We start from the raw sequence: 25967 nt of genomic DNA, 5'->3' as shown, positions 1-25967 counted from the left end.
CTTAGTCCTGTGCAGCATAGCCCACTGTTAGCCTGGAGATGTCCAGCCTCTGAGGAAGACACACCTTAGCAGACAGAGGCAGCAGCTCCCTAGAAGAGACTTTGCAGGAAAGCAACCAAGAGTTCCCACAGGGTCAACAACAGAGCCTGAGACCCTGGGGACAAAATGGCCAGCGTGGCCAAATGAGCACTGGTTTATTGACCACGGTTCACATTCCAGACAACCTGTGACAACTGAACATGGTTCCCTGACAGCTTTGCTGGAACATGATGTAGGCAGGGCCTGGGCAGGGACTGACCTTGGAGGAGTCTTATGTGGGTCTTCCAAGAAAAGTTACAATCTCCCTCCAAACAAAGAATCCCAAAATTAAGAGGCCCATAATAGGGAGAGACTTAGAGTTCTGCAGCAATTATGGGTTAAGAGCTGTTCTGAGGGGCCCAACCTGGGCACTCAAGGACCTCAGCTGGCCTACCAGTGAAGGCCTGAGGGTGGTGTCTTCTCATCTTTATTGCTTTCCAAGGAGAATGGTGGGATCCGGACATCAAAGTGGGAGCCATCGGGTCTCTCAAAACGAAATGTGCCCCTAAGGATTGGAGAAGCCGCTTTAGAGGGAGAAAGGGCTGCACTGAAAGCCATCTTGATCTGTGTGCCCCCGTGTCCTCTAATCCAGAGCCACAGCACATGAGGAATGTGGCCTTGTCATCTGCCTAGCTCATGACAGGAAAAGCAAAGATCCAAGAGCCCTGTGTGCCCATGTGCAGAAGCACAACTATTCAGATTCTGCCACTTGGATACGTGCTATATGAGCAGCACACCTTACTTAAGATTAAGAGGGAAACCCAACTACATGAGCACAGTCCCAAGTCTTGGGACCTAATTCCTTAGCTCACAAATTATAAGGAACTCATAGCCATAAAAGCCAGACAGTCCCACAGCAATGAATAACACCTATCGGTGCCCATCTCAGGACCTCCCGCTGCTGAACTGACCACAAGCTTAGCTTGTTCAGGGTTCTCACTTTGTTATTGTTGGCATGAATGGAAATAGTTGCGTAAACCTGCCTCAGTCTCCCAAGTGCTATGATTACAGGTGTGCAACTCCACCCTGAGCCCCAGTTCTCACTGGCAGCTGTCTGTGGAGTTGAGCAGCATATACTCTATACTCCAGCATACACTCACTCACCACATGTGCCCACTGGAAGCTTGCAGGGAGACATGGCTGCTATACTGGAATGCAGGCTGCTCCTTGGATAACACTGGTTCCTAAAAGAATTCAGGCAAAATGGGTCAGGCCAAGTCCCAGAAATACATTCCTTCCATCCGGGGGGCTGCCAAATACTGACTGGATGATTCCTTTCACCTACGCAGCTGCAACAGCAGACACATCTACAATGACCATCTTTCAGCCAGGTGTTGGTGGCACACGCCTTTAATCCCAGCACTCGGGAGGCAGAGGCAGGCAGATCTCTGTGAGTTTGAGACAAGCCTGGTCTACAAGAGCTAGTTCCAGGACAGCCTCCAAAGTCACAGAGAAACCCTGTCTCGGGGGAAAAAAAACCAAAACAACCAAACAAAAAATAACAAATGACCATCTTTCAGTAATTCCTCCCACATCATGGGCAGTGGCCTGAGCCTCTTATTTTTCTATCTCTAGGAAAAACAAACTGGGTGGGGGCACTGAGGAAAGGGTGCTAGGCAGACTTTTCTCTGAAAACATCTCTCCCTGCATTTACTCACATGAACAAGTACCATGCCCAACAGCAGGGCTTCTGCCTGCAGGGTTTATTCTCTTGGTGACTGTGAAGTACTATGTGTGATCCCTACTTTAGCAGCAAGTAACATATTTGGGTTACATAATTTGCCCAAGCCAAGCATGGAGACACACACTTTTGAACCCAGCACTAAGAAGGCAGAGGCAGGTGGATCTCTGAATTAGAGGCCAGCTTGGCCTACAAAGTTGAGTTCCAGAATAGCCAGGGATACACAGAGAAACTGGTCTACAAAAACAACAAAAATTGCCCCTAAGTTATATAGTATATAGCTGGAATTTGAAGGTAAGCCCTTCTTTAGGATTTTTTGTTTTTCAAAAATGTACCATGTAGCCCAACTTGGCCTCAAACTCACAATTACCCTGCCTCAACTCCCAGGGCACTAGACTACAGGTGTGTGCCACATACAGCCCAAGCCCTGTTTACTTGGACCCCATTTTCCCAAGTGTCTTCTAACAGTGGTGCTGGATGACACTAGCACTGTTTGTGACTTAATCTCTCAAGAAACAAGGTAGGATAGGCAGGGAACATAAAATCAAATCTCTTTAAGACACTAGATGGAATAATACAAAAAGAGACACGACACAGTTGGTACATGTCCCAAAATCAGAAAGTGCTTCTTTTGTTTGTTATTGGGGGGAGGTGTTTAATTTGTGTATTTGTGTATGTGTGTGTGTGTGTGTGCAAATTGTCTTATGTTTGGAAGTCAGAAGATACCATGAGGGAGTCAGTGCATACTTTCCACCATATGAGTTCCAGGGTTCAAACTCAGTTCATCAGGCTTGGTTGGCATCGAGCACCTTTACCCACTGAGCCATCTTATCAGCCCATTTTTTTTTCTAACAGGGTCTCATATAACCCAGGCTAGCTTCACACTTTCTTTCTTTTTCTTTTTTTTTAAAGATTTATTTATTTATCACATATACAGTATTCTGCCTACATGCCAGAAGAGGGCACCAGATTGAATTGTAGATGGTTGTGAGCCACCATGTGGTTGCTGGGAATTGAACTCAGGACCTCTGGAAAAGCAGTCACTGCTCTTAACCTCTGAGCCATCTCTCCAGCCCGCTTCACACTTTCTATGTAGCCCAAATATAGCCTTAAATTCTGATCTTTCTGACTCCATTTCCCACAAATTCAGGATTTTAAAAGACATGCCATCTGGGTCTGATGTAACTAGAGTGTTTGCCTAACATGCACAAAGCTGAGTTTGACCTCAAGTGTTGGAGCAGGGTGGGAAGACTAATGAGACATGCTGCTCAACAGTAAGTACATGAGCTTTGGGACTAGAAAGAGAGCTCAGCAGTTACTTGCTGTTCTTGTAGAGGACCAGGTTTCCAGAGGTATGTGTTTCAAGACAGGAATTCGTGTATCCCAGGCAGTCAAGGAAGACCCTAAACTTCCCAAGGGTAAGATTATAGGCACATAAAACCATGCTTAGTCTATGCAGTGTTGGGGTCAAATTCATGATGCCAGGCAGGCACTCTATCAAGAGCTACTTCCCCCATCCCTTATTAATTACCATCTAAGCCTCATTCCTCATCTGTGAAACAGATTACAGACAAGCTACCCACAGGGCTGTTGTAAGATTTCTAGTCATAGACAACCCATTGTGTCACTCTGTCCATAACCAAAAATGAAGAAAACATACCCAAAGTTCCTAGGCCTGCTAACAGAACCAACAACTAGGCCACAGTGGCCCAATGATGCTCACCCTGCCGACCACTCCTCGTCCTCGAACTGTCTCCAAGGTGCCTGAGAGACTGAATATCCTCCAGTGCCGCTCCCGAAGCTGTACCACATCACTGTCCAGGTTCTCCAAGCGTATACAGTAGCGCCACTGTGATGGAAAGAGGTCATGTTTGAGGAAGAACAACACTTGGGCCAGCACAACCAGAATTCCACAGAGAGTAAACAGCAACAAATGTTGACATCTACATTTTACAATGTGGATGGCTGCATCCACCCTGGTCAAAAGACATACACTGTATCCACACCCCCAGGCTCTTCCTGAGCCCCCACCAAGGGGAACACTCACCCAATAGACGTGAGAATTCTGGGCTTCCTGGAGGGAAAAAGAGTTGAGGATGAGACTAAGTCTGTTCCAGTCAACACATCTCAAATGAAGTATTCCTGGAACACGGCAGAGACTGATCAAGCTGTGATGTCTGGGAGCCAATGATGAATGGGATAGAACTATGGCCAGCAGCCTCCCACATCCTTCCTGCTCTGCCCCTTCTCCAATCCTGTTAAAACCAACAGAGCTGAATGCCAACAGAAATGCACTACAGCGCTCTGTTCTCACTAGCCTTCCTGCCAGCCCTGACCCCATCACTGCCACCTGGGCCTCTGTCATTCTTATAGCCCTCTGACGACCATGCTTGATGGATGCTGGCCTCCCCTATGACTGAGTCCTAATAGGCAAGAAATCTTCCATTTATACTTGAATCTGCAGGCCTAGCTTGGAGTGAGGCAAGACACAGATCAATAAATACTTGATTACTAAACACAAAGTGTGATAGTCAGCCCACACTGATTTATACAAGTATATGTATATATTTTTCACAAGGAGTCTATACCAGAAGAGAGAATGAGGAGCTGGCATGGAGGACTACTTCCTGATCTGTGGGTTTGCTGTTCTAAATCATAGTGTTGGCCATTATCAAGAGGCTACTCAACCCCACCCCGTATATGAGCAATTGACAGCAGAACCACAGGGTAGGGTTTAGGATTAGATACACTCCCACCCCCATCCCAACACTCACATCAGGGATACCACACTGAATCTGGGGCCTAGTCTTGGCAGGAAGAAGACCAGACTAGCACATACCCTCATGCCCATATAGAAAGGGATGACTGTGACACGGATGTTCTCAGTTGTTTCCCGGTGGACATCAGAGAGCTCTAGCCAAGGGTGGTTCTTCTCCTGCCAGGCCCGTAGAGTTTCTCGAGCCACAAAAGGGGGTGCTAGAAGAGACAACAGGTTAGTGCAGACCGGAGTCCTAGGCACAGCACCCATTCTCCAACTGTCCCTCCCAGAAACCATTCCCAGTTATGCCCAAGGGAATGAGACCTACACATACAGTAAAAGCAAGGCTGGAGGAAGATGCTGAGCTGCTACTGAGATTAAAGTCCTAAGGGCACAGTGCTATGGAAAAGGACTGGGGGCTAAGAGCCCTGGTTTTCAGACCTCTAGTTGTTCCTACCTAGCAACTGTAATTGTTTCTCATCACCCCAGTCTCTGTTTCTACTGGTATAAGGAAACGGTAGACATCAGCCATACTGGATAAGGGGAAATAGAGAAGGGCTATGGGACTAGATCTAGCTGTCAGTTATTTCTGATACTCTGCTTCAAGAAAGGGCCTTCCTTCCTCTTCCTACCTCCTTTCCTAAGAGATTACCTTTTGTCTGGTCATAGAGAAGAAATCTTTCAAAGAGCTCGTGTTGGATGGGAACCTGATCCGTGGAGGTATAGGGGAGGATGTCTTCATGACTGACATAGTCCAAGCCTGGCACAGGAAGGCAGAGCTAGTAAGACTCACAGAGCAGAGGAACGAGACGGAGAGGAAATACCTTCTGGCCCTGCCCAAGGTAGGCAACCCTGGCACCACAGCTCTAGGTACCATGATCCCTCCCAGCAGATGACAAGACATCAGATTCCTCTCCCTGGGACATACCAGACTCCTGCTCCTCAGGAACCATTTGGATGCTAACTCCTCACCTGGGATGGCATAGAGAGCCCGGCTGTCATCATGGTTAGCCAAGAAGGTCACAGCTTCTGTCTGAGATCTCTGAGACTAAAGCAGAAGGTGATTCAAAGGTTTATTGGCCACTACCCAATCCAGAGGCCTTGAGGTTCAGGGCTGACCTGAGCTCTCTCTGACCCCTCTCTGTCCTTAAATGAGTGAAAACCTTTCCCATGGAGAGGACCCCAGGCCCAGGCACTTTGCTTACTTACTATGTGTGGGCAGTCTCGGGCATCAATCAGCACCTGATAGTAAGTGTGAGTTTTGCCTTTCACCTCCTTAGAGCCATGGCCAGCAGGGTTCTCTGCTCTGTGGGGTAGGAGAAGCAGCCCAGATCACCCCAGAGAAGTGGAAGCTGTACTTTGCTCAGCTAACTACTACCTCCTCTCCTAAATGTGCTGGTTTGTGATCTGAAGGGGCCTTGGACAGGTTGGTACCTGCTCAACACTACCTCTAACTAGCCTCTCCCCAGTGAGGGCAAACAATGGAGCCTGCAGGGCCCATGCAGTTACCACTCTCTAGACACCTCCTAGATGAGGGTCATGACAAGAGTCCAGTTGCTACCTGAGTCCCCAAGGGCACAAGGACCTGGTGCTTCTCCCACCCCGGGGTTGTCTATGATCATTCCGTGGAGCTTCCTTCTTGTAATGTGCTCCAATGATGATGCGAGATTAATGGAGACTCTGAGTGGACATCAAGAAACCATCAAGAGGGGCTTAGTGGGTGACAGCACTGGCTGCTCTTCCAGAGAACCATGGTTTGGTTTCCAGCACCCACATGAAGTTCACACTGTCTGTACCTCCATTTCCAAAGGATCCTACACCATCTTCTGGCCTCCAGAGCACTGCATGATCAATGTGGTACACAGACATGCATGCAGGCAGAACACACATATACATTATATACAAATAAAATCTTAAAAACAAAACAAACACACAAACAAAAAACTCCAGTGGTGATGGTGCTCGCCTTTAATCCCAGCACTTAGGAGGTAGAGACAGGCAGATCTCTGTGAGTTTGAGGTCAGCCTGGTCTACAGAGTGAATTCCAGGTCAGGTAGGGCTGTTAACAGAGAAACCCTATCTCAAAAAACCAAAACTAATAAATAAAATAAAATCTTGTCAGGCATTGGTGGCACATGCCTTTAATCCCAGCACTTAGGAGGTAGAGACAGAAAGATCTCTGTGAATTTGAGGCCAGCCTGATCTACAGAGAAAGTTCTGGGATAGCCAAGGTTACACAAGAAACCATGTCTCAAAAACCAAATATAAACAAACAAATAAATAATAAAAAGAAAGAGCAGTAGGAGTCCATTTTGGGAGGCTGAAGGAGACCCAATATACTTAGTATTAAGCACTTTTGTCTCCATGGGTATGAGTGCCAAGAAATATTCTGGGGTTATTTCTTTTATTTTGTTGTTTGTTTGTTTGTTTTTTGAAACAAGGTCTCTCTACATAACCCTGGATGTCCTGGAACTCACTATATAGACTATGCTGGCCTTGAACTCATAGAGATCCTCCTGCCTCTGTATCCTGACTGCTGGGACTATCGTGCCTGTTTGGGTTTATTGTTTTTGTTTTGTTTTTTTTTTGAGACAGGGTTTCTGTGTTGCCCTGGCTGTCCTGGAACTCACTATGTAGACCAGGTTGGCCTCAAAGTTGGAGAGCCACCTGCCTCTGCCACCTGAGTGCTGGGATTAAAGGCATGTGCCACCACCACCTGGCCATGGTTAGGATGGTTTCTAAAGTCCAAGAGGATGCTGTTTTCACCTGAGGCCCCAGCTGAGTTTGTCTACAACAAGTCATGCCACCCAAGAACACCATAAGACATGATGGGGAAACTTACTTTTCTGGAGCCGCAGAAGCTACATCCCGGTCATACAGTCTGGCCTGCCAGGGAAACAGGACGACCCCTCGGTAGCCAAAAATGCTATGAAGGAACAGCTAGGAGGAAAAAGAGACCTCACTGAGTCTGTTGTCCAGCAAATCCATCCAGGTGAGGCCTGACCATGAAGCAGCATGGGTGCAGGCAACTTCAGCACAATCTTGCCAGCTTTCCCCTCAAACTCTGTACTTAACACAAACAACTGCAGTATGCTCACGAATCATCACTGAGCTGACCCCACTCACCCTTCACGTCACCTTTGACCTTTAGGGAACTTTCCTTAACCTGCCCCGCTCTTAGTCCAGTACAGAACCACTGATTATATTTCTTTATCTCTTTTGGTTTTTCAAGACAGGGTTTCTCTGTATTGCTTGGGAGGCTGTCCTGGAACTCGCTCTGAAGACCAGGCTGGCCTTGAACTCAACAGAGATCCGCCTGCCTCTGCCTCCCAAGTGCTGTGATTAAAGGCGTGTGCCACCAATGCCCTGCTTCTTTGTCTTTTTTAAAGATATACTTTTTGTGAGTCTGTGCATGTGAGTGCAGGGACCCAAGGAAGCTAGAGGCATTGAAGTCCCTGGAGCAGGAGCTACAGGCAGGTCCTCTGGAAAAACAATAAATGCTCTTAACTGCTAAGCCATCTCTCCAGCCCCTCCAAACCATATTTCTATCATTTTCTTGGAGCGGTAAACTCCAGAACAGAAAGAACACTAATGCATACCACCTGGTAAATTTTAGGCATATAAATAAATAAATAGCTTCCACTATTTACAATGGGCCTTTGTTTCAAAGGGTTTTGAATATTTGTATGCTAGTCTGGCCTCGATTTTGTTAGGCAGCTGACAATGACCTCCAAGTCTTGCTCCTCCTACGTCCACTTCCCAAGTGCTAGGGTCATAACAGTGTGCCACCACATTCAGTTTGTGTAGGGCTGCACGCATGCTGGGCTGCACTCTACCAGCTAAACAGCGTCCCTAGCCTATTTGTATTTTTAACAAGAATCTTTTTCAATAATAGTACTAGTAATAATTACTACTATTATTTTGGGGAGGTGTAAATGGGGACAAGCCATGGTGTGTGAAAGTCAAAGGATAACTGTGGAATCAGTTCTCTCTTCCTCTAGGCTGCCTGTACCAGTTGAGCAGTATCACTGACCTCTTAGTGAATTTTCAAGTAGTATCACTATATTAGACCTCAATTGAAGTGATCCTGTTCCTCCTGCTTCTGGAGCAATGGGATTTGATGCTACTGTACACCTATCTCCAGAAATCTCATCTTTAAAAAAAATCTGTGATCCTAATGCACACATGGTATGCATTAGGCATGCACACTAAATAAATAAATGTAAAATATATTTTGGGCCAGTTAGATGGTTCGCTGGATAAGGCATCTGCTACCAAACCTAATGTCCAGAGTTTAATCCAAGGCCCACATGGCAGCAGAGAACCAGTTTTCAGAATTTCAGAAGCTGTCCTTTGATCTCTATACAATGGTGCGGTCTCTCTCTCTCTATCTATCTATCTATCTCTCTGTGAATCAATATAATGTAAAAACATTTTTATTTATAGCCGGGCGTTGGTGGCGCACGCCTTTAATCCCAGCGCTCGGGAGGCAGAGGCAGGCGGATCTCTGTGAGTTCGAGGCCAGCCTGGTCTACAGAGCGAGTTCCAGGACAGCCTCCAAAGCCACAGAGAAACCCTGTCTCAAAAAACCAAAAAAAATTTTTTTATTTATTTATTTTGGTTTTTCGAGACAGGGTTTCTCTGTAACTTTGGAGCCTGTCCTGGCACTCACTATATAGACCAGGGGCTGGCCTCAAACTCACAGAGATCCATCTGCCTCTACCTCTGCCTCTGCCTCCTGAGCGCTGGGATTAAAGGGAGTGTGCCACCAATGCTCGGCTCTTTTTTTTTTTAATTTGTGATTCTGAGCTGAGCACGGTTTCATACACCTGTAACCCCAGGATTCCATAAATTAAGATAGGGTTCAAGGTCAGCCTGGGTTATAGAATGATGAGCCTCAAAACATGATCTTGGTTTACCACCAAACATGAAGATGGATGGGAGCTTGGGGGAGGGACTCAGCTGTACAGCATCCATCTCTAGCACTATGGGGAAGGAAATGTGGAATGAAAAGAAAAAAAATATCACTGAGATTCAGTATTGTGGCAAAATTTGGCTTCACTCAGAAAGAGAATATTCCATGAAAATGAGAGCTGACCCAGCATAACACCTACCTGCCCAGTATCATATTTTCCATTTTGTTTTGGCACCTCAAACACACCAACTGTCTCCAACACTTTGCCCTCTGCACGATTTCTAGTTGGGAAGGAAAAGAATAAGCAAGTGAAATGCTGAGAAGGTAACAGTCCTTCTCCATCAGAAAACAAACAAACAAACATAAAGCCCCTATCATACCGAGGTGCCAGGGCAAAGAGGGGTCAGGGCAATGACAGCAAGAGCCAAGGATGCTGCTTTTCCTCCTTGGAGACGCAGCCATAGGCCTCTCTCTGGTGAAGACTTCTCCAGTCTTCTAGTGTTAGATCTAGCTGCTCCAAGTTTACTTCTCGTGTCTTTACTTAGCATTTCCAAGGTCATGCTGCACATCCTGTCTAAATGTATATCTTCACCCACCCCCTGGCCTCCCACAGCATTTTTAACAGTCCTTCCAGCTCTGCACTTCAGTTACGGGTGTCCATTAGAGACTATTTGTTCCAAGAGCAATGCCTAGCATGTAAGAGGTGCTCAAACGGCGTTTGTCCATGTCAAGCAGTTCTGTTTCTGCTCTTACCCACTGCTTCCTTGCAGTACACTTAATAAACCTGTCATTTGCTACTTTGAAAAACTGTTCTGAATCGAACATGGTTCTGCAAAGTCTGTATAATCTTAGAACCCTTGAGGCTGAAGCTGAAAAATCACAAGTTCTGGGTCAACCAGGCTACATAGTATGACTCTCCCCATTCTACACATCCATCTACCCTCTAAACTGTAAAAAAGTCTTTACCATGACCTCAAGACTTAACATCTCCAGATTCCCAAAGGAACAGCATGCAGTACACTTAGTACTGCAGTCTCTTTACATACGGCCCTCCCAGAATTATTTAAGTCTTAAATAGCAAATACTTCCCTCAGCCACAGTTCCATCAGTTACCTTTTTATTTTTTTCATCACATTAGTCTTTAAATTATAGGATAGTTAGAACCAACCTCACCATACCATAATCCCTTTGTGCTGTCTTACATCCTTTCTTGTATGGATCGAAACTCATACTGAACATTGAGTTCTGGGTTGCAAAAGAGGGTTTATTTTTGCACCTGTCAATTACCTTTTAAATAGGACTAGTTTTTCTACATACACATCAAAGCACTGTGATTTTATTTTGGAAATGTTAACCTCATACCCAACTCGATCAATCCTGCCTGGTTCCTAAAATGCTTTGTTTACACCATCCCCAAGCCTGGAACCCTCTTTCCCAAGTCACATGAGCAAAATCAGTCTCCCCAAGGATACACGGAAACCCAGGACCCACAAAGGTAGACACTTAAGTAGACGTGTTTCCCACTTAATAGCATCTTTCTGAGAGAAGCCATGACCCACTAGGGACTGGGGATCAAAGTCAAAATCCCTGTAGCTGTGTTAAATGGCAGCCCACTACAGGTGCTAGGGACCCTAGCAAGGGAAACAGATTCTTTGAAGAAGCGTTACTTGTTTTCCCTCGGAGTAGCCCTGCACAGCCAGGGCCCTGGGTCGTGCTCCCTTCTCTGCTCCTGGCACATGTCCCAAGCAGCGCATGTTGGCTTCCTACTTGGAACCCTTTCTCAGGTGACACTCCGGTTGCCCACAGACAGTCAGGCCTCCCGGTCTCCTTAGTGGCTAGGAACGTGCTCCCCAAATTCTGGGCCCGGCCCCCTGGTCCCCTGGCTCCGTCCCTCACCGGGACGACAGATGCCTTCGCGTCGTCGCTGTGGCCACCAGTGGAAGGGCCCCTGCTCCACCGACCGCGCACAGCGGCCTCAACCCTCGGGCCGTGGCCAGCGACCGACACCACCAGCGGCTGCCCACGGCCAGGGCCCGACGGGCCGCACAGCCTGCCATGTCCCGCCCGAGCGCCCGCTCGGCTGCTGACACAGGGCCCGACCCGCGGCGGGGCGGTGTCCCGCCCCCGCCCCACACTGCCCCGCGCCTAAGCCCCGCCCCTGGTTCTCGGGCCCGCCCCCCACGTCCGCGCGGACTCCTCCAGCTACATCCGGCGCAGGTGAACGGAAGTCCTAGTCTGGGATCACCTGACCAGAGCGTGAGTTAGAAATGGCGTCTTCCTTGCTTGGTGGTGAACGACTGGTCCGCGCTTTGGGCCCTGGCGGAGAACTGGAACGGGAGCAGCTGCCTCGGAAGCTGCGTGCCCAGCTCGAGGCTGCTCTTGGGAAGAAACACACGAGCAGTGATAGCGCCACGGGCCCTCTTCGCCTGATTCCCTTCCGTCTGATCCGAGAACTACATCAGCACCTGAGGGAAAGAAGTGAGCGTCCCCCAGTCAAGAGTCGCCGCCTAATTTTCACAGCTAATCCCTCCCGAGGCCTTCTTTTCGCCTGTCACTCTCGCGTACCTACCAAGTTCTCATTTAGCCAATCCAGAACCCTCCTCATAAACTCCAGGTTCACCACTTCCATCTTAAGTTCCGTGGAATTCTTCGTGTGTGACAAAACGTATTTGTGCAGATTTTGTTGAGTGTCCTCTTTTATGCCCACCTAAGTTTACCTGACTTTTAAAGAATTCGGAATTCTAGCCCAGTATTATCTACCATGTTGAACTTCTCCATTTGGGGGCCATTTAATGTAGTGAGTTCCTTTTTGCGAATAGTTACTTTCCTTACATCTCAAAGGCAAGGGTAGAGAATTCTGATCCCTGCCCCAGATCCTGTTTAGAGGTGAGGGTAGAGAAATAGAATAACAGAAAGAGAGAAAGAAAGAAAGAAAGAAAGAAAGAAAGAAAGAAAGAAAGAACAACTCTATTGAAAGTTCTGAACTGAGAGCCTCATCTAGTCCTAGTCCTTTCAAAGAAGTCATTTCTCCTCCTTGAACCCGTTTCCTTGTCTATTAAAAAGAAGGAATAGGGTAAATTGGCAAGTAAGATGTATTGTCATAGCCGGGTGGTGGTGGCACACGCCTTTAATCCCAGCACTTGGGAGGCAGAGGCAGGTGGATCTCCCTGTGAGTTCGAGCCCAGGCTGAACCGACAGCCTCCAAAACAATACAGAGAAACCCTGTCTCGTAAAACAAACAAAAAAGATGTATTGTCAGAATTAACATATTCTAGCCAGAAGTGCAAAGAGTAGATATTCAACTATTAGGACTTTAAGAGGGTCTTAGAAAAAGATCCTCTAATACAGTGTCCTCTGATGTTTAGCATCACAGCAAACCAATCCTATCTAGGACAGATCTATTATTTTCACAGAAATAACCTCCCATTGGCGGAGTAATTGAAGACTGACAGTTAAAGTCAACTTTGTAGCACTAGGAAATACTTAGGTGGAATTGTACTATATGTTTCATGGTTGGAAATAATCTTGAGTAAAAAGAAAAGTAGATGAATGGAGAGAAAGAAAATGATGACGAGGCTGGTCATGGCACACACCTGAAATCCTAGCACTTGAGGGGCTGGCTGGAGAATTGTGAGTTTAGGTCTAGATGAGGTACATAAGACCCTGTTCAATAAGAAGAAAAAAGGTGGCTAGGTGTGGTAGTGCAACCTGGTTTATACAATTATACAAGGGAGTGTGTGTGTGTGTGTGTGTGTGTGTGTGTGTGTGTGTGTGTGTGTGTGTGTGTTGGGATGTATATCCTAGGGATGGCCATGTTTTATTTAGGTAAAAACTAGGGCTACCCTCTTCTATGAACTTAGTCTTACAGCCTCTGCATCATGGGTCATTATGTGGAACCTTTTTCTTCCCAGATTCCAGCCTATATCTTCATGAACTCCTCAAAGGCAGTGAAATCTACCTTCCAGAGGTTGTGAAGCCTCCTCGGGTATGTAAGGGATATATTTGTGAGAGTAGGTACATTCTGAGTTGGGTGTGGATTTTATTCATCAACTTTCAGGTTTGAAATCTTATATTTTAATTATTTGGAATGGCTGGGATGTGACTCAGTGGAAGAATGCTTGACAGGTTCATTTCCTAACACCAAGAAATGAATAAATAAAATTTTGGGGCCAGTGAGATAGCTTAAAGAGTTGGTATGGCAGCCTGGCTTCAGCCCTCAGGACCGGCATGGTGGAGGGAAAGAGCTAACTCCTAAAGGTCGTCCTTTACCTCCACATATGCACTGCAGCTTGTTTGTGCACATGTACAAAAGATTTAAAAATTGGAGGATGAGTGGTGGTGGTGCACGCCTTAAACCCCAGCACTGTGGAAGCAGAGGTAGGCAGGCTTCTGAATTCAAGGCCAGTGTAGTCTACAGAGTTACTTCTAGGACAGCCAGGCTACACAGAAAGAAAAAACCTGCCTTGAAAAAAAATAAAACAGAAAAATATCTTTGGAATCTAAAATGAGGGAAGGAAGCCTTGTCTTGGAAAACTGAGACCCAGTGACCCATTTTTCAGAGCAGTGAAAGTAAAACCAGTATGCACATTTTGCTGTACATTGCACTTTGGAACCAATGATTAGGACATACTTTGTAGCAAGACATATGTAGAAGAATGTCGTTCTGTCATGTGTTTTTTTTTTTTTTTCCCGCTTTAGAATCCAGAGCTAGTTGCCAGACTAGAGAAGATTAAGATACAGCTAGCTAATGAGGAATACAAGCGGATCACTCGAAATGTCACTTGTCAGGTAAGAGCCTACTCCTTGATATATGACTTGCATCAGAGTTTTAATTTTAAAAACAACAGTAGCAGAGTATAGTGGCACATACCTTTAATTCTAGTACTCCTGATTTAGGGGCATGTGACTCTCTGAGTTCGAAGCTAGCCAGAACTATATAGTGAGACCCTGTGTCAAAAAGAAGAGAAAAGCATGGGAAATCAAACTCAATTTATATACCGTTCTAGAACTGTAAGACCTCTGTGTTCTGGCTTGTGGCACAGTGGGGCTTACCTTTAATCCCAGTCAGGGCTGTTGCCCAGAGAAACCCTGTCTCAAAAACAAAAACAAGCAGCAACAACAAAAAGACCTCTGTGTTCTCTCCAGATAAAACATAATCTTCAGTGTGTTCACTGAGACTCTGGGCTTAGATGATAGCTGATTTTGTTTTGGTTTCGGTTTTTTGGTCTTCGAGACAGGGTTTCTCTGTGTAGCCTTGGCTGTCCTGGAACTCACTCTGTAGACTAGGCTGGCGTCGAACTCACAGAAACCCTCCTGCCTCTGCCTCCCGAGCCCTGGGATTAAAGACGTGTGCCGCTGCCACCTGGCCTGAAGGTAACTGATTCTTAAATATAGAAGTGGAGGTGAGCCTTGGAGATTTTTCTTTTTTCAGGGAAGAATCTCTGTACCCCAGACAAGCCTTGAATTCTGGATTCTCTTGTCTAACCTCCCAGATGTTGGGATTACTGGTATACCTGTAGCCTTTTTTTCCTGACAGGACTCCCTTGGCATGTTTCTGCTATCAAGTTGGGAAGTAGATGGGTCCTGGGAGCCTGGATCCTCCTTTTTATGATCTAGAAGGCATCATACAAGTCCAGGCAAAAGAATCCCTGGAGAGGGTGGAATTAATCTGTTGAGTAGAAAGGACTGAGGCCAGACTGGCAAAGGGGGATTGATTTCTGAACTGTTTTCATTCTGAAACCATGTGGACTTTGTTTCTTTTGTTTACCCAGGATGCACAGCATGGGGGGACGCTCAGTGACCTGGGAAAACAAGGTGAGGTACTAGGAACCCAGGCTGCTCATAGTCATAGCCTTCCTTCCTACTGCACTATTCTTGGATCACGGTTAAGATATCCAGTCTTGGTCTCTGAGGATAACCCAGTAGATGGTGGAGGCAGCTATGAGGTAATAGGGGCTCCCTGAGAATGCTAACCTGAATGTTTCTTCTCTGAACTGCTTTCCAAAGTGAGATCGGTGAAAGCTCTGGTCATTACCATCTTCAACTTCATTGTCACAGTGGCAGCTGCCTTTGTCTGTACTTACCTAGGAAGCCAGTATATCTTCACAGAAATGGCCTCGGTGAGTGGGCACTGAGCAGAACAAAGTGTCCCTTGTGGTTAATGGGAAAAGGGGGATGTGTGTGAAACTGCCCAGGTTATCATATATTTATGCAATAAGCAGGGAACACATTTAGCTTTCTAGCAGTCATGGGGGTGAGTAGTAATCCAAGAGCTACCTTTTCCCAACAACTTAAAGGAAGTGGTTCTCAACCTTCCTAATGCTGAGACCTGTTAATACAGTTCCTCATGTTGTGGTGACCCCCAATCACAAAATTATTTTCATTGCTACTTCATAACTATACTGTTGCTACTGTTATGAATCATAATGTAAATATCTGATATGCAAGATATCTGATATGCACCCCCTGTGAAAGGGTCATTCGACACCCCACAGGTGGGGGCTCTTAACTGACAGGTTGAGAACCGCTGACTTATGGACTGGAGTAGGGAGTCTCCATCCTCATTAGAGGTACTAAGGGCTGCATTGGGAGTTGTCCTACATCCCCTACACTTGGTTCTTCCCATTGGCAGAGAGTGCTGGCTGCATTGATCGTCGCCTCGGTGGTAGGTTTGGCAGAGTTGTACATCATGGTGAGAGTGATGGAAGGTGAACTGGGTGAGCTGTAACTGGTGCTTCACCATCAAAGTCTGGAAGAAGCTTGGGGAGCCCCAGACTCTCCATTCCTCATCACTGACTCTCGGTCAACCCCTGAAGCTTTGTACTTGGCTCCAGTTAGTCAGAGGACCAGGTCACGTTCTTCTTTGGAAAGCCGTGTCTGCTGTCAGTCTCCTTAGAGAGGAAAAGAGGAAATTCAGACAGCAGTGTTTCTTTAAAACTGAAAGAACTGGTCTCAGTAGCTACTCCTGAATCCATCGCACATTTGCCTTCTGTGGTCCATTCTGAGGTCTGCTGAGTCTGGGGTTTTCCCATCAGAAGTAAATAGAACCCAGACCTTCCCCCCCAAAATGGGCCGTATTGCCTTGAACTGGCTCAAGTGCATAAATCAATCACCATCCTTCATCCGCATATCTTGGCACTGAGAGCAGAAGATCCTAAGGAAGCAGAAGACGTGAACCTGAGAAGAACCAGTCAGAAAACAGGCATCAAATGAGAGAAAAACTAGTTGATACAGGATGTTGGAACTAGAATCCAGGCAGCTAACTTTTTCTAGAAAAGGAAATGGTATCAGGCCGTTTTCCAGAAGTCAAAACATACTGAAAGAAACCAGATGATCAGCTGTGGTCCTTCTGTTAAATGGAGCCAAAGATGTCTACATTGTCCTCTTGTCTCTGTGGTATGTTACACTTTTCCGAATTTAGATAAGTTAGAGGATCTATTTAAGGCACTTGAAAAATGTTATTTATCCAATAAATGTTTCTTGTTTTCGGTGTATTTTTAGTTTAGGTCCTATAAGAGCACAAAGCACAAAACTTAAGTAATTCTGAGAATTCCTCAATATCTGCCCTTTCTTCTGTTTGTGACAGGGTCTTGCTGTATGGCTCTGGCTGACCTCGAACTCATGGCAGTTCCACCTCTGCCTCTTGAGTCCTAGAATTCAGGCATATGCCATCATGAGGTCTACTTGGCCTGCCAGATTTCCTTCCTTCCTTTCTGCGCATCAGGCTTGGGCAGCAGATGCTTTTATCTACTGAGCCATCTGTCTTTTCCAAGCTTGTCTCATATATTCTACCCAGATTGGTAGACATTTTGTCAATTGTGTTTACCAGTTCCTGTTTGTAGGGAGAAGTATCAAATGCAAGAAAACATAAGTGATATTTTACAGTGTTTCTGATAACCAGAACTGATAAAGGTTGAGTTATGGGACACGGGGGTGGGAGACATGATGGTGACGACAGGAAGCAATTCATGGTTCACTTCCCTGCGTTCTCTATGCCAGGCTATCTAGATATCCTTAAGCCTGAATTTAAGCTGAACGTCTTCCAAATGTTAGAGGTTTGACTTAAACAGAATCTCTTCCAACAGACTTCGACCAGTCTAGGATATCTCACAGTAAACTTGGGGTGCATTGTTGGGAGGAATTCTCCACTAGATCCCATTTTCCTCCACACAGGCCAATAAGCTTCAGTGGCATCAAGCTTTTATGAACAGTAGTTCTCTGGGCCGGGCTCCATGCTAACATCTGGAGACAATAAAGTCGGAACTAGCACATGCCTTGTGTGTAATTAAGCAAGAGGCAAGTTTCAAGGACCTTTCCATCTACACAGGCAGAGAGAATGTAGGGAATTGGGTGGTCAGTTTACAGCACAGGAAAGGGAACTCTCAGCCACTTCCTCTCTCTGCCACATTTTATCCAAAGTACTCAGGGTCCAGGAGGTGGTTGGCAGAGGGACAGGAAGTTGGTCCTTACCGGTTTCTCATGATTTCCTATATGGAACAGGGGCAACTAGCATTTACTGAGTTTTTATCATGCGTCATCACATAAAGTTCTTTACCGACATTTTCCCAAGACAAAGTATTTCCACACCTGCTTTGCAGACAGAGTTTCAGAGTTATAGTCACACAGCAGAACTAGGGTTTGAATCCAACACAGACTGATCGCAGACTCCATGCTTTTTTCTCTAAAGTAGCTCAGAGGTGGAGGTAACTAGAACATCCTGGAGTGCAAGCTAGCTACTGTGTCCCCAGAGCCTGTGAGAATGCTGAGCCTTTAATTAACCACTCTAATCCCAGCAGAATCCTGGACGTGATTCCTACCCAGAGTCTGTGGCACCTGGCCCTATTTAGGGATTTGATAGTGGGAGATAAACTTACCAGGCAGGCAAGCCTCATCCCCATTCCTTTGCAATACAACAATCCAGATTAAAGAGCTTTGTTTTATTTGGAGATCAGTTGGTATTACAGATGACAGTGATACAAAAACCCAAAGCTTTACTATAACCCCTCCCCCCAGATCACATCAGAGGACAGCCAATCTGATCTTTGGGGAAATTCAATCAATGTAAGACCGTGCTTCTATTTATGTAATTTTAATATCACTCCCTCTTCAAATCCACAGTTCTGATTAATTTGTCCAGGTGGCAGGAAGTCGGGCAATGGGGCCCTGAACCATGAAAGGGTGTGTCTTCCAGCAGTCCAGCAGAGAAGCAGTGCCCTTCCCCTGGCACATAAGCAAGGTCCTGGCAAGGCCCTCAGACTGGTGGCTGCCCCTTCAGAGGAAGGAGATCATCAACTAATAGGAGTGGGGGACCCAAGCCTGGCAATAGAGGTGGACAACATGGTCCCTTACTTTGACAGTACTCCTGATGAGACAATGGCCATGTACCCTAAAAATGACTAGTGTGCCAGGTAGTAGGAACTAAGCTCCAGTCACTGCACAGGACCTTCAAAATTAGGTTGCTGGATGTTGGGAGTGCAGGGATGGGTCTCTGAGCTAAACTCTGTTAGAGAACACTCCCAATGTAAAAAGCAGTGGTTCTCTCCATCCCAAGAGAGACAGAGTGGCTTACAAGAACCAGAGCCAAACTCTTAGAAGCTCTACACCTAAATTAGGAGTGATCTAGCCGGTCGATGGTGGCACACTCCTTTAATCCCAGCACTTGGGAAGCAGAGGCAGGCGTATCTCTATGAGTTCAAGACCAACCTGGTCTACAAGAGCTAGTTCCATGACAGACTTCAAAGCTACACAGAGAAACCCTCTGGCGGGGGTGGGGGAGGTGGGGGGTGGTATTACAAGTGATCTACATTGGTGACAATGGCTGAGGTATAGATAAGGTCAGAGAGGCTGCCCAGTGAAGTCTGAGGAACAGTTTGCTCCAAAGAAGAGTAACCCCCTGGAGCCCCACTTGGCCCCCATGGGCCTGCGGCTTTAGCCCCTGCCCAGCTCTGCCCTGGACCCAAGCTGAAAGTTACACAGGAGGTCTGTGGGCATGCTGAAGCATGCTGAGCTGAGCCAGTGGACTGTAGAGACTGGCCTGGTGTTCCAGAGGGTTGTTGGGGAGCGTCTGGAAGAGAGCAGGAGTTAGGAGGAAGGTCCATCCTAGGGTTCAAGGTTCCTGGCTTTCTGTTCTTGATTCTCTTGGCTCGGCGGTTCTGGAACCACACCTGATAGGGAAGATGAAGGGATATGTCTTGTCACCAGCACACTCATGGGACAGAAATTAGAATATGAAGTCAGGATTCCCAGAGAGAAGTGCTGTGTCAAGCCCAGAAGTTAGCTATTGCAGCTCACCTGGATTTTGGCTTCAGGCAGGTGAGTTACCTGGGCCAGGTGCTCACGGGTACTGATGTCAGGATAGGGTCTAGCTGCAAATACCCGTTCCAGCTCCAGCAACTGCCCAACACTGAAGGTGGTCCTCTTTCTCCGATAGGGACCCAACCCACTGGCACAGCCTGTGGGCCGGGATGGGAATAAAACCAGGACTCCTTTGCAAGAGTCTCAACCCAGTTTCAAAGTCTTGATCACCCTCTGCAGCCCCTACTCCCTGCACGCCTCACCCGTCACCATCTCACCTCGATACTCTTCCTCACCCTACCCGCCCTAACCCACCAGATCACCTGGAGATGCCGCCACAGGACTGGCCATGGAGCTGGCACAGGGAGAGGAGCCAGAGGGCTATGCCAGGGCTGTTGCCCACACCAGATGCAGGCCTTAGGGTTTTAAGCTGTTCAGAGTGGCTGGCTCCGCCTCCAGAGAGAAGAGGCTTAGCTTTCACTCAAGGGAGGTTGAGAAGGGGAAGCAAGGCGGGATTGGGGCTGGTAGAGGTCTAGATTGGACCAGATTGATACACATCCCAGCTTTTACACCTCCCTCCTCAAACCTCAGCCTTTCTTCAGCAGTCTGCCTTCAGACCTGTACTGTGTGAAACCTTCCCCCAAACCACAGAAGTCTACCTCCCCAAAGCTCTCAGGGCTTCAGCTGCCCCCCTAAAATCCCTCAGCACCCTGGTCTTGGCTTCCTTCAGGTAAGTGGATTCCTGCCCCACAATCTGAGGACTGGGCAATGAAACTGGATGGGATGAGGGATGCCACCTACTGTTAGCAGGGCTAAGGAGTAGTTGCCAACACCAACTTGCCCTCAGGGCTGCTATACAACTCTCTGGCTCCTCAAAAAGCCAGACAGAGGCTGGGTGGTGGTGGCACATACCTTTAATCCCAGCACTTGGAAAGTAGGCAAATCTCGAAGTTTGAGGCCAGCCTGGTCTACAGAGCTAGTTCCAGGACAGCTAGGGCTACACAGAGAAACCATGTCTCGAAAAAACCAAAAATAAATTATTAAAAAAAAAGAAAGGCTGGGCGTTGGTGCTGCATGACTTTAATCCCAGCACTCGGGAGGCAGAGGCAGGCGGATCTCTGTGAGTTCGAGGCCAGCCTGGTCTACAAAGCAAGTTCCAGGACAGCCTCCAAAACAATACAGAGAAACCCTGTCTCGAAAAGCTGAAAAAAAAAAAAAAAGATAAAAGCCAAAAGGCCAGACAGGCTTCCTGAAACCCAGGATCCTGGAAACAGGGAACTTTCATGTGTGAGCCATGGGTTCACAACAACTTTCACTTTTAGAGCATTTCCTCCTGGGAGGGTCCTCTGAGCTTCTTTACTATGAGAAAGGGAATGTATGGCAATGTTCTTCCCAGACAGATGCCTCAGAGAAAAGCCCCGTTAGGTGTGTGTTGTGGGAGTCTGTCCCTCTGTTGCTTGGGAATTAACTATATTCTCCATTGGACAGCAAATCTGAGTTGAATTCCACCCTCTTGCTCTTCATCTTCTCTGGGGCCCTGGTTAACTCCATGGTCAAAGAAGCCTCACCTGGAGAGGGTGACTGGGTAACTGCAGTCATCACCACAAGGGCTGGAGTTCCATGTTCTACTGTGGAGCGGGATGAGGGGTCTAGAGGTTGGGGGGTGGACTTGGAAGGGTAGCTCTCACAAGCTCCCAGTGTTTCTGGTTTAGGAAGAGCACCTGAGCCCAGTGGGATCTTCTCTGTCCCTCCTCAATCAGTCCCGAGAGCCCCACTTGTCCTCATTTGCCCAGGGGACCCACCCTAATCAGGACAGTAGTCTTAAACTCAGGGCCAACAGACTTTATTGGGCTGGGAGGAAAAGGCTGGAGGATGGGTTTCCTGAAGTTCGGCTGTGTGGGCTGACTCCTACTTTTCAGTTACTGGGCAGCCCAGCCAATACTGAGCAATAGAGCGTGGGTAGGGAGGGTTCACAGAGTCCACTCGCCGCGTTTTAAGGTTGACTCGGTAGTAATTGTCTGAAAGAGAGAACAGAAAGGTGTGTAAGATCCTGCCTGGTCCTGTCGCTGGTCCCAAGAAGGAAAACAAGGATTTCTCTCAAGTGACAGTGAACATCCACCATGCAGATAAGGTCAACACCCAGGGACCAGAGCCTGCAGGAGAGGCCCAAGCAAAACCAGCCTCAGGGGTAGCAGGGGCTCACACCTCCAGAGAAGAAATAGACGCTCTGAATGGGCTCGCAGGTGGCAGGTACGAGCCAGTTCATATCATAATCATAGTTGTAGTCTCCTAGCCCGCTCTCCTCACTAGAGAACAAAGAGAACCAGACTGAACGCGATGAGCGACGAGAGTTCAAACTGTGGCTGCTGCTGGGGCTGCGGCCACGCCCACGCCCACGGCGTGAACGGTAGCGTTTTCGGCTGCGACGCCTAGACTTCTGTTTTTTGGCCTGGAAGGAGTGGGATGTGGAGCCCGAGATGTAGATGCGGCCAGCCATAGCAGCGTCCACTTTCCCTGGCACACCATGCCAGTCCCGGCTGATGAACTGGGGTTCTCTGACACCGCCTGTAGCAGGGAAGGGGTTAAAGTACTTTGAGGATCCAGGCTGTGGTTTCTCCAGCAGGACATTTATTTGTTTGTTTGTTTATTATTATTTTTTAAACAAGGACTCTCAATGTACCCATGGCTGGTCTGGAACTCACTATGAAGACCAGGCTGGTCTCTTAACTCACAGAGATCGTCCTGTCTCTGCCTCAGAGTGCTGGGATTAAAGGTGCGTGCCAATACAGCTAGCCCCAGCAGGACCTTTAGAGTTCGTTTTGCCCAAGACACACAAGCTTCATGATAGAACTCAGTACCCAGCACCCAGGTCTCACTCTCCCTGTCCAATGCCTTTTCCTGTGTCCTCTCTCCACTGTATCCCTTGTGTCTCTGTCCCCTCCTAAACCCCTCATCCACTGCCCCTCCTTCTGCTGTGTTAGGCAAAGTCCAAGGTATGGGGTCCAAATGGAGTCCAGCCTCACCCCCCCAAAGTCAACAGAAGCAAAGTCTAGCCAGAGTAAACAGCTCTTGATCGATGATCCCAGTTCTAGTCCCCTCCCCCTGAAGCCCCCACCGCCAATCTGGTCCTACTCCAAACCCACTTTCTGGAGAGCTCTCGCTCCATACCAGTGGATCTGCGCCAGAAGAGGAGTTCAAAGATGTCCTCCCAGCTGTCCCGCTGAAGCAAGGCATAGTGCTCAAACACGGCCGACAGAGAGCTGCCTTCACAGTCCTCCTGGCTGGGCTGCTGCTGGAATTCATACTCCCAGTACTGTTTCCCTGAGGAGCAGGACAGCTGGCATCAGAAGGGCAGATCTGACTAAGACTGGGGAGCTTCAAGGCAGGGTGGGAGCATATCCCAATTCCCGACCCAGGGCAGCATAGGAGAGAGCAGGGACTCCTCCACCCCCTGCCCCTTCTCCTCCCACCCCGAGTACCCTTGAAGAAGTAGACTCTCTCCCGGCCACTGTAGCGATGAGCAGGAAGGGCTAAAGCTGCATCTACATTGTCTGGTATGCCACTGAAGCCTTCAGAGATGTTTCGGGGATAACCAGGGTCCAAAACACCATCCTCAAAGCGCCAGTACTGACTGCCCTGAGGGGCAGGGAAGATGAAAAGGGTGAGGACATACTGCTGGGCAAAGAGGCGGTCCTAGATCCTAGACTGGCTCTCACCAGCTCCTGGAACCCCTACTACCTTGTTCTCACATCTCCCAGCAGCACCTTCCATGATACCCTTTACCTTGACTCATGGACTTGGGTCTGGTACCTTGAAAAAGTAGGTCTTCCCCTGACAGTTGATTCGAGTGAAGGCAGCATCAATGGGACCCTCGATGCCCCAGACATCTCGGATGAGTTTGGGGTACCCAGGCCTCACTGCTGTTTCATCTAACTCATAGCAGTACTGCCCTAGAGTAGGGGAAGCTGTGTGAGAAGCAGATGCTCCCAGGGCACCCCTCCCCCATACACACCAGACCTGTCCATAGAGGCACCTCGGAAGGCAAAGAGAGAACCATTCTTGAGGTCTGTGAAGGCGTCAAAGGGCTTCCCACTACACAGCTCTTCCTCTGGGAAGTCAGAGGTCCCTTGAGCAGTGGTGTCAGGCCTTGAAGTCACCTCCAGGTGTCCCACTTCAGGCCCTGAGGTGCTTGCCTCCAGTATAGGAGCCTGTTCCTCAGGCTTTAGGAAAGATGGTGGCTCTGGGGTGTCTTCAGGTTGGGGCTGCTGGTCAGGGGGTAAAGAAGTGTTTTCCGGTTGTACAGGGATGCTGGTGCCATTCTTGGCCTCGTCCGGGTAGTCGTAGGACCAGTACTCATCTTCCGGCATAGTAAACACATCTCCCCGAGTCACTGCAGGGAGAGCGGGCAGTGGTGAGTTTCTGCTCACACAGGAGATGCCCTGCCCACCCACCAGGGCTCTGAACACACCTTGGGGCTTGCACTGTGCCACATAGTCAACACAGCAGCTCTGATAGTAACTGCAAAGCTCATCACACTGACACTTCCTGTTGGCCACAAACCCCTGGTCGCAGCGGCCCTTGCATGACTCTGCGGGAGGGAAGATTAGTCTTTACAACCCAGGCCAGGCCACCTGCCCACCCTGCATTGCCCTAGATCACCACCAATCACCCCCACACCTTGGTCAGCCAGAGAAACCCATGCCAGCAGGGTTAGCAGCAGAAAGGGCCTCAGAGGTGCCATGGCAGGCCTCTAGCTGAGGGTCTGGCAAGCTGGGCTCGGAGCTTCCAGAGTCTCACCGTCCAGCCTGGGAAAAGCAACTGAAGAGAAGTTGCTATTTTACTGGGTTTCCGCCTGTATTTGCTCATCCTCTGGCCCAACCCTATTTCCCTCCTCCAAACACAGCTGTAGCAAAGGGTCACATTCCCAGAACCCCAGCCCTAGGAGAGCTGAAAAATAGAAGCCTTGCCAAGACCAGAGTCAGAAGGGTCATGGGCAGCTGGGATAGCACGGTGGGTTGAGAAGGCAGAAAGAAAGCATGTGTTATCACCCTGTGCGCCAGTTATGTTAATCTCTCTGAGACTTTCCTTTTATAAAATGGGACCATGGTACCTGACCTCATCAGGTGTTGAGAAATTACATGAACCAGAACAGACAAAATGCTCGGTGCCTGGAGTAGCTTCCAGCTCATTCCCATAAGCAGGTATTGATCCGTTGTTTGATCAGGCCCATCCCCGATAGGTGTTTGTCCCATCCCCCCCCCACTTCCCAGTTTGATATTTAGGGCAGTGGAGTGGAAGGAGGGGTGGATGAGAACTGCCAGGCACTCTGGGGGAGGCTTCTTATCGTAAAAGAACAAAGCTTCATTTCTAGCCTCTCCTTGTGGAAGCATGGCTCCCTCCACGCTGGGCCTCACAGCATGGGAAGCAGTGGCTCCTAACGCTTTGGCCCACAGTCCATTCCTTTCTTTAATTTTGGATTTTTATTTTGCGTATATAAGTGTCCATGCCTGGGGTCTGTGGAGGTCACAAGAGGGCTTTGGACACCCTGGAACTGGAGTTTGAACAGTTGTGAGCTGCCATATGAGTGCTGGGATTCAAATCCAGGACCTCTGGGGGAAAAAAAGAGCGCTCTTAAAGACTAAGCCGTCTCTCCACTCCCAGAGCCCTGAATCCACCTTCAGTGACCCCATCTATAAATAATAAACTCAATGGGCATATTCTTAGACATACTATGAAGTGTGATCCCACTATGAAGAAAATGATCACTGTTACAGAATGCCAGGTTTCAGGCACCGGTGTGCTTCTGAAGCCCCTAAGTTTTCTGTTCTGTAACCTGTCTCTTTTCTATGGGCCTCAGGGGCAAAATGAAGCACTAAATCTTACTCCCTACAGACTTGTGAAGCCTAAGTGAAAACAGGCATTAAAGGGCCTTAAGAAGGTCACTGCTGCCGGGAGTTGGTGGTGCGCTGGGGAGGCAGAGGCAGGCGGATCTCCGCGAGTTCGAGACCAGCCTGGTCTACAGAGTGAGTGCTAGGATAGGCTCCAAAGAGACACAGAGAAACCCTGTCACGAAAAACCAAAAACAACAAAGAAAAAAAAAAGAAGCTCACTGCGATTCTTTAACCACCCGAAGGGGATGTGGATACATGCAGTTAGTTTGCTTCCACAGCACCCGGGACAGGACGAGCAGTGGGAATCGAGGATCTCTCTTCCCAGCCCTTTACATTATCTGGCACTCCGAA

General features: G+C 48.0%; 4 protein-coding genes and 1 non-coding gene across 5 annotated transcripts; 1 reads left to right on the top strand and 4 right to left on the bottom strand.

Annotated features, from left to right (window-relative positions):
* Window positions 1-159: 159 nt before the first annotated feature.
* Window positions 160-11564, bottom strand: Poldip2 (DNA polymerase delta interacting protein 2). Its single transcript, XM_005077004.4, has 11 exons — window positions 11329-11564; window positions 9632-9713; window positions 7360-7457; window positions 5727-5823; window positions 5490-5565; window positions 5170-5277; window positions 4599-4735; window positions 3807-3833; window positions 3483-3608; window positions 1183-1262; window positions 160-583 (listed from the first exon to the last, which is right to left on the bottom strand). Exons 1-11 carry the CDS (start codon window positions 11487-11489, stop codon window positions 469-471), a joined length of 1107 nt encoding a protein of 368 aa, XP_005077061.1. The 5' UTR covers window positions 11490-11564; the 3' UTR covers window positions 160-468.
* LOC121141671 lies at window positions 10632-10752 on the bottom strand. The gene has a single exon (XR_005878635.1). It is a non-coding gene; the product is annotated as a small nucleolar RNA SNORA40 (small nucleolar RNA).
* Window positions 11565-11631: 67 nt separating the features above from the next.
* Window positions 11632-16925, top strand: Tmem199 (transmembrane protein 199). Its single transcript, XM_005077005.4, has 6 exons — window positions 11632-11910; window positions 13344-13417; window positions 14131-14220; window positions 15204-15246; window positions 15439-15551; window positions 16064-16925. Exons 1-6 carry the CDS (start codon window positions 11700-11702, stop codon window positions 16157-16159), a joined length of 627 nt encoding a protein of 208 aa, XP_005077062.1. The 5' UTR covers window positions 11632-11699; the 3' UTR covers window positions 16160-16925.
* A 1428-nt stretch (window positions 16926-18353) lies between these two features.
* Window positions 18354-20220, bottom strand: Sebox (SEBOX homeobox). The gene is made up of 3 exons (XM_021231152.2): window positions 20049-20220; window positions 19723-19883; window positions 18354-19595 (listed from the first exon to the last, which is right to left on the bottom strand). Exons 1-3 carry the CDS (start codon window positions 20074-20076, stop codon window positions 19221-19223), a joined length of 564 nt encoding a protein of 187 aa, XP_021086811.1. The 5' UTR covers window positions 20077-20220; the 3' UTR covers window positions 18354-19220.
* A 1332-nt stretch (window positions 20221-21552) lies between these two features.
* Vtn (vitronectin) lies at window positions 21553-25853 on the bottom strand. Its single transcript, XM_005077006.4, has 9 exons — window positions 25836-25853; window positions 24403-24543; window positions 24194-24313; window positions 23759-24115; window positions 23536-23675; window positions 23205-23361; window positions 22894-23046; window positions 21931-22290; window positions 21553-21743 (listed from the first exon to the last, which is right to left on the bottom strand). Exons 2-9 carry the CDS (start codon window positions 24464-24466, stop codon window positions 21634-21636), a joined length of 1461 nt encoding a protein of 486 aa, XP_005077063.1. The 5' UTR covers window positions 24467-24543; window positions 25836-25853; the 3' UTR covers window positions 21553-21633.
* Between the last annotated feature and the right edge of the window lie 114 nt (window positions 25854-25967).

Source organism: Mesocricetus auratus, unplaced genomic scaffold (assembly GCF_017639785.1).
Source record: "Mesocricetus auratus isolate SY011 unplaced genomic scaffold, BCM_Maur_2.0 Super-Scaffold_100007, whole genome shotgun sequence".
NCBI classification, from domain to species: Eukaryota; Metazoa; Chordata; class Mammalia; order Rodentia; family Cricetidae; genus Mesocricetus; species Mesocricetus auratus.
Note: the sequence above shows the minus strand (reverse complement) of the source record. Positions and strands in the feature narration are given on the sequence as shown.